This window comes from Xiphias gladius, chromosome 23 (genome assembly GCF_016859285.1).
Source record: "Xiphias gladius isolate SHS-SW01 ecotype Sanya breed wild chromosome 23, ASM1685928v1, whole genome shotgun sequence".
Classification (NCBI taxonomy): Eukaryota; Metazoa; Chordata; class Actinopteri; order Istiophoriformes; family Xiphiidae; genus Xiphias; species Xiphias gladius.
Window position 1 is genome coordinate 2,727,854 of NC_053422.1, and position 7,804 is coordinate 2,735,657.

A 7,804-nucleotide genomic window follows, 5' to 3' on the forward strand; every position below is an offset into this window, starting at 1 on the left:
ACTTTTTTGCGAAAACACCAAGAAGCGGCGAAGGTGGAGAAAAGAGCTAAAGTGAAAGGTTAAAATGGAAAAAGATTAAAATAACAACCTGGTAAAGAAGGTTCGGGAGTTTCACAGAGCTCCACAATCATGCAGCCCTAGTGGAAAGGCATTATGTGGAGAAGGTGAGGAAAGGAGGCAATGAGCCAAAACAATAATAACCTTGAGTTATGGGAAACTGAGGAGCTCAGAGATTTCCAGAATTTACAAGAGAGATGTACAGAGATGAAGTTATGTGAATATAATGGATTTACGTGAATGTACGTGGCAGAGGGGGATACAGGGAAAAACCCGTCTCAATGTAGCACCGATGTGCTGAGTGTTTTAACACTGTTTGTTTCTGCTTTAGCTTATGTATATATGCACGTTGGCGCGTTACAGGATAAACACACTTAAGAGTTGAAATATCTCTTCATAGAGGCCTGAGGTATTCAGAACATGACAGAGGCGGGAAAATGGGATTTTATGATTTTCATCATTGTTGTTGATGGACAGCACTGAACTGTCCAAGTGGCGCACGAAGCAGAAGGGGTCTGTGATTTTATTCATGCAGGAGGATTAAACCCTGAAGTTTTGGTTCACACTCCGAAACACGAGGGGGCGCTACTGCCGACACACCGGCGCCGAATGATTACGTAGAGTTTCAAGATGTCGTCGCAGTACTATCAAGAGATGCAGGAGAGCTTCAAAAATAACAGCAAGAGTCGGGAGTTCCCGGCCCATACCGCCAAGGTCCACTCGGTAGCGTGGAGCTGCGATGGCAGGAGACTCGCCTCCGGGTCTTTCGACAAAACCGCCAGCGTTTTTATCCTGGAAAAAGACCGCTTGGTGAGTCGCCGTGCCGCTTTCGGGCTAGCCCGCTAGCGTTAGCCTCGTTTCAGTGAACGAGTGGATGTGCAGGGTTTGACTTCTAACGTCGGCTGACGAGCTCCAACAAACGGTCACAACATGTCACAGCCACGCAGATAATCCTCAACATCACACTAAAAAAAAAAAAAACACCTCGGCTTAAAAATGAACGCCAGTCATCGGCACCAAACTACAGCCTCACTGCCCCGACTGATGTCGGGAGACGGCGTGTAGCTTGTTGTGAAACACTCGGGACGTAAACAGAAGTTCCCTCAAACATCCGCTTGCATTTCAAATTTCCTCACGCCCTAATGAATACGAGGCATATATATAAAAATACAAGCTTCTCCTCGTCCTAAACGATCCCTTGTAATCATTGGTTTACGCATAAGTTACATATAATTAATAGTAAAATTGGAACAGCCAGTGTGTAGCTCAGTGTTAAATGGCTGATTGGACTGTGAGTTCATTTAGATGATGTAGATTGTATTTAGTCTCCAGTGATGGTGGCTTTGCAGCCGCTTTGTGGCCGGTTTGTGGACCCTTCTGTCGTCCTGTCCACCAGCTTTCCTGATATCTCCCACTACGGTGTGAACATGGTGTCGTGTCGGCCGTACAGAGGTGTTTATTTAAGGGCTTGTGGGAACCGGGCTGACGAACACCTGTTAAATCTGACTTTGTCTCCGTCCCCAGGTGAAAGAGAACAACTACAGAGGTCACGGGGACAGCGTAGATCAGCTCTGCTGGCATCCGACCAACCCAGATCTGTTCGTCACAGCATCTGGAGACAAGACCATTCGCATATGGGACGTCCGTACCACCAAATGCATTGCCACTGTCAACACAAAAGGTGGGGCTTGCGTACACGTGGTGGCTAGGGTTTGATCCACGGGAGCTTGAAAAGACATGTACCAATACCTTCTTTTCTTTTTTTTCATTTTTATGTTAAAAAAAAAATACAAATAGCAGCTATAAAATGGAAGTTAGGGAGTAAAGCACACAATGAAATCAGACATTTGACAGTTTGCCCATACACTGTTTTCTGTCTGTTTTGCTCTTTTCAAACTGGATGAAGTTGGTCAGAGCGGAGCAAGATATGAGTTGCAGCTGCCATAAAGGTACCCAACAGTAATAGTGTGTTCGAACTTCTGTGGAAGTTATGGTCGCAAACTTGCAGCTAGAAGCTTAACAGCAGGACTCCAGACGCTAGTTTTCACAGTAACACGTCCTGAATTACACCTCCTACGACTGGCAGAATCTACGAGACATCCTGCTTCTTCCCTGCTGCTCCGTTTCCCTCCGTCCATGTGAAAAAAACGACAAGCAAACTGACTTATACACTGCAGAACCTGTACCTTACTTAATTTTGGGGAGTCGTGAAACCATGATTTTAGGCCATGACAAGTTAAAACCCATTTCATGAGTGTGTGAGGGAGGAAAACTGCAAGAAATTGTTGAAAATGCAATTAAAGACTTTTGTTATTATCAGAACTCCTGATAAACCTTTGTCCTTGAGAGATATTATTATTTTTTTTAAATCTCAAATGTTTTTTAGGAGAAAACATCAACATCTGTTGGAGCCCTGACGGTCAGACTATCGCCGTTGGGAACAAAGACGATGTGGTGACCTTCATCGACGCCAAGACTCATCGCTCCAAGGCAGAGGAACAGTTCAAGTTCGAGGTGAACGAGATCTCCTGGAACAACGACAACGACATGTTCTTCCTCACAAATGGCAACGGCTGCATCAATATTCTGAGGTAGGAACCAAACAGAACCTGGCAGGAAAAGGGGGGAATAGCACAGGGCGATCCTGCCGGATTTCTCTGCACACAGACAACCCCTAAACTTTGTGTACCGTGCTCTCAGTCAGCTTTCACACACTGACACCTGCCAGCTGCCGATATCTGCTGAGGGGGTCATGTTGGACACTGGTGCTTGTTGGCGTTAGATTTTCCCGCAAGAAACACTTTCATGTAGATTTTCAAATTCCTACTACAGGCAGATACAAAGGCTGAAAATGTGCTTTCAGCAGTGGAAGAAACTGACCATCAAATCATGTAACTATCTTCTTCTATGCTGTTCACCACAATATATATATTTATATATAGAATTTTTTTTCCCACGTTGCTGTGACACACAAGGCTGGTTCCGGTTCTCTTTAGATATTGCAGGATATTATATAAAGAAACTTTAATACAGTGAGGCCTCAAGCAGCCAGATTGTGGTAAACAAAAGTCACACGACTCTCGGGCAGCTCATTTAACGGACAGAGGTTTTCGGCATCCTAGCGGTTTGAGAGGCTACACTTGGTCTGCAGGCTGGATCGCGCTGAACGATGAAGGTAGAGTTGTCAGCTAAAATCAGTTGCAAAAGGTACCCACAGACAGTGGAGCAGCTACGTTTGGTGTGCGTCTCTGTAAGAAAATGTCTTTCTACTCACCTGCAAAATTACCCCTGGAATTTTACAGGTGAGTGTATTTGTTTGTTCCGTTTGACAGGTGTACCCTGGTTTTCTCAAATCAAAAAAACTGTTCCTCCTCTTGTGTAACTGTCAGCATCAGGTTCTCTCTGCTGCTGTTTAATTTAGTTTGATATTATCTCCATGAACAAAGCGATATAAAGTAATATAAGTTTCACACTTCGGTTGTCATAGGAGCCAGATTCCGTTTTATCCTGCTCAGCTTTTCAAACGAGGAAATGGTCCTTCTACCCAAAACTCGCGTTGCAGGGCAATTTTTTGTAGTTTGCAGGATTTTATTTTCACATTTTTACGCTCACGGATGCCACTGAAGAAAAGCAAAATCTAAAATCAAACTGCATCAAACAAGCGTGAAATGTAACATGTTGGCTTCACGCCCCGTAACGGCTTTTAATTCCCGACCCGTCTCAACGCAACGTCGTGGTTACCAAAGGAAAAGCAACCCAGGTAAACAGCTTTCCTCTCATGATTCTTGGGTCATCTGCAGTTTATCTTATTCACTTTTTACTCTATTTTCATTTATAATTGTTATAACACTTTTGCGAACACGAGTTTAAAGGCAGAGTTACAATAGACGGCTCCAAACACACCTTGTGTGAAGATCCTGTAAGGTCACGGTTACTGGTGTTAAGTCTCCAGCTGTGATCCAGAGCTGAAATAAACAGTTTGGTTGTTTCCAGTTATCCAGAGCTGAAGCCCATTCAGTCCATCAACGCTCACCCGTCCAACTGCATCTGTATCAAGTTCGACCCCACGGGAAAATACTTTGCCACAGGCAGTGCAGATGCCCTGGTCAGCCTGTGGGATGTGGAGGAGCTGGTGTGTGTCCGCTGCTTCTCCAGGTCAGTCACATTGGCATTTATTGATAAATAGGCCTTCATCATTATATCACAATACGACTCGTGTCACTTAACTTAACCGTGACTTGACCCCGCGAGATCTGTCTGGGTGAATCTGTCCTTCTGTTGAAACGTTGATTTCCTTTCTATTGCAGGTTAGACTGGCCGGTGAGGACTCTGAGTTTCAGCCACGATGGCAAGATGTTGGCCTCGGCCTCCGAGGATCACTTCATAGACATCGCCGAGGTGGAAACAGGTCAGTGCAACCATTTGCCATGTCAGAGAGCCCAGCAACAAACTAGTGGCTGCTTGTCTGCTAAATCAGGGACGGTGACGAGAGGTGGGTTTTAAGAAATGCAGTTTATGGGTAGTTTTAAACACTTTGAATTAAAATGTCAAGAATGTCAAGTTCTTAGAACAGTTTGAACAGTTTATTGATCACAAAGATCAATAGATTTTAATGAACATAACTGAGGCAGGAGCTTTGTGTCAGTTATTTAGTCACCGTTGTCAGTGCAAAATGGCAGCTCCAGAAAAAAAGTCCTAAAATCGTAGGACGGCTTTCGCAGGTCGTAAGTTTTTCAAAACGATCCCACTTGGGGCCTGTAATTTCACAAAAAGACCTTGAATGTTATTGAAAAGTCTTTGAAATGGAGCAGAATGGAAATCAAAACCTGAAAAATAAAGATTTTTCTTGTTTGTTTGTTTTTTTTAGATTGTTTTTGCTCTGACATAATTTCACACATTTTTAATTTCCTCAACTGTCGTCTGTTTGTAGGAGAGAAGCTGTGGGAGGTTCAGTGTGATTCTCCGACCTTCACCGTCGCCTGGCACCCAAAGAGGCCGCTGCTGGCCTACGCCTGCGACGACAAGGAGGGCAAGTACGACAACAACCGAGAGGCGGGCACCGTCAAACTGTTCGGCCTCCCCAACGACTCCTGAGACGGCGCAGTTGAGGTTGTACTGCTGAAACCGCTTTGCTCCCTTATGTCTCAGTGATCATAAGAAGTTGAGCAAATTAAAGGAAGCATCACAAGGAAACAAAAAAAAGGATGCTGCGGCTTTGCATTTTGGATTCATCTCCTAAAGCAACAGTAACCTTTTGCCACCAGCAGATGGTGCAGCTGTCCTAACCTTCCTTTAACATCTGGCTTCATTCCCTGTGTCTATACACAGATGACGACACAATTCCTTGTGCTGTAATATATTGTCTTTTTGTAAAATATGCGTTGTTTTTGATATTAAAATCGGTCTCTTTGTAATTCTTGTGTGTTTTTGCGCCGTGATTGCTAAATTACTACATGTGATATTTGTTAAAATCTCTGAGTTGGGTTTTCAGGTGTTTACGTTGGAGTGAGGCGGGTTTACACTAAGGTTTTTAACTGGAATCAGTTCTGTTTCAACCTGTCGTGGAAAATGAAACGTGACGTGTGGTCTATAAGAATCCGATCAGCCGGTAACCGGTTTCGGTATCAATCACACATGTTTATTCTTATAAAATTTGCGAGAAGACTGGAGTCTTGAATCATCAAACGCTGATGCACAGCAGTAGGATTTATTTATATATACGGTACCTGTTTAAGACTGTTGCCCCGAAGCAGTGCTGTTGTTATGTTAAGTCTCGCCAGAGAGTCTGAGCAGGAAGCAGTCATTTGATTACTCTGGACCTTGAACCGTCCGTCCACGCCTGCAGCGTTGGTGTGTGTATTATATAATAAAATGAGGAGGTGACGCGAGATGTTATGAACATATACACTAACCCAGTATACTGACTGTGTGCACACAAAACCCCACAGCCCATCAGTCACACACACATGCATCCAGAAACAGCATCTCTGCGTTTGCAAAAGCCGAAAAACAGATTTGCTACTGGCTTTCTCTTAAATATTAGCTAATGTACACTATTATAAAACAGGGTTCCTTCTTTACTGTGGCTGCAGAAAATGAACCAGGACCGATGACCAGCACCGGCTGTCGTCTTTTGCACCACATCCAGGTCGTGCTCTGTCTAAGCAGTTTGCTCTTGACCACTTCATCTTCCTCTTCCGTGTCGTAAATACACATCATGAGCCCAGATTTAAGGCTTTCTGTCCGGGCTGGTGGCAGCTAGTCGACCCCCCCCCCGGAGTCTTGGACCAGCGGGCTGCAGGATGTTTTTCACCTTGTGGTTTCCTGTCGTCTTAATGTTGATATAAGCAGCCATCCCACTGTGCCCACTTTATTTTAATTTAGTTCAGCTCCACATGAGAACTGTGCCGTTCAAGAAAAACAAAGTGCCCAAAACCTTCCTGTGGAGTGACCGCTCTCTGCTCACTCAAATGTATTAGTTGTTTCATCCAATGTACCCTAATTTTTTTATTTTCTTAATGTAAATCTGGACAACGCAGCCCACTACTGCATTAATTTCTCAAGCAAAAGGCAAAGAATTCATATGGAAGAAGGAAAAAAAGTAACAGCACTGGCCAGTTGTTAAAATGCCTGAGAAGACCTGTGTTTATCTTTACCTAACAAGGACCTCTTGCAGATTATGACTTGCGTCCACCAGGAGCTTAAAACCAAAGTAGAAAACCCCGTCTTGCCTCCTTCAACAGTTAAACATTCTTTTCTTTCGATCCTGACCTCAATCTCTCCCTGACCTCAAACAACGAGTTATTTTAACTTGAACCACAGTTTTTCTCTAACCTTACTCAATCGTTTTTTAACCTAAACCTAACCAAACCCGAACCGCAAATTCAAGACGACTGCAGTCGCCGTTCTCTTACAGGAGGAAACGACAAACTTAGTACAGCCATCTTTCAGCCAACAGTAGGTGATTGTCCAGCCTCCGTTACATAAAAGTACTAAGACAACTACTATTTTAACTTAGTAGAAAGAACAAAATATTGAACAGAAACTCCTGCGTCAGTCAAGCTGTGCATTTATGTTGGTAACATCAGTATCGAATTTACAAATTCCTCCCAGCAAAGAGTTTCCAAGAGGTGATTTGACAACTTTCATGTGATTTCAGGTGTTGTATCCTGGCATTTTACATCAGCCTAACTCTTAGCGTGGAGTATGGAAACAATGGAAACCAGTGCGTCAGTCTGAAGGTGAGACTCTTAAATGACTTGAAAAACAAAACAAAAAAAAAGAAAGAAAAAACGAAGTGTAATGAATAATGATGTGTGTTTGTTTAGGGATCATTCTGAGGCTGACATGAAAAGCAGTTGATCCCAGCACCTGCTTTTGAATCTAGCGTTCTGGCCTGTTGCGGTTGGATGGCCCTTGAGTGTGTCCTCCCATCAGTCGATCCCAGTTATTTATCGTAGCCGAGACATTGTGAAGAGGTGGGTCAGTGTCCGTGGATGTGATTGCCAGCCAGCATCATGGGATGGTAAATCAAATATAAACGGCTGCGGGGTCTCCGTCATCTGCCCGTCTCATCGTGTAAGCAGGGAGGTCCATCTGATTTGACTTTAATGGTCTGATCTACATGGAGCAGCCTCACTGTCCCATTTACCGTGAGCCCATAAATCACTGTTGTTTTGGCATTTGGATGTGGCTTTAAAGCTCAGTGGGTAGGGAGCAGCATTATATAATGCTGGTGGTTTATGCA

General features: G+C 43.9%; 1 protein-coding gene across 1 annotated transcript; it reads left to right on the plus strand.

The window, feature by feature from the left end:
* Window positions 1-613: 613 nt before the first annotated feature.
* Window positions 614-5,471, plus strand: thoc3 (THO complex 3). The gene is made up of 6 exons (XM_040119128.1): window positions 614-867; window positions 1,582-1,738; window positions 2,444-2,648; window positions 4,051-4,212; window positions 4,365-4,465; window positions 4,988-5,471. Exons 1-6 carry the CDS (start codon window positions 688-690, stop codon window positions 5,149-5,151), a joined length of 969 nt encoding a protein of 322 aa, XP_039975062.1. The 5' UTR covers window positions 614-687; the 3' UTR covers window positions 5,152-5,471.
* The last annotated feature ends 2,333 nt before the right edge of the window (window positions 5,472-7,804 follow it).

Excerpts from the sequence above, each read along its gene's own strand:
- thoc3 (XM_040119128.1), top strand. The coding sequence starts at position 688 with ATGTCGTCGCAGTACTATCAAGAGATGCAGGAGAGCTTCAAAAATAAC. Across the intron at positions 1,739-2,443 it reads TGCCACTGTCAACACAAAAG|GAGAAAACATCAACATCTGT; the intron begins GTGGGGCTTGCG and ends AATGTTTTTTAG. Across the intron at positions 4,466-4,987 it reads CATCGCCGAGGTGGAAACAG|GAGAGAAGCTGTGGGAGGTT; the intron begins GTCAGTGCAACC and ends GTCTGTTTGTAG.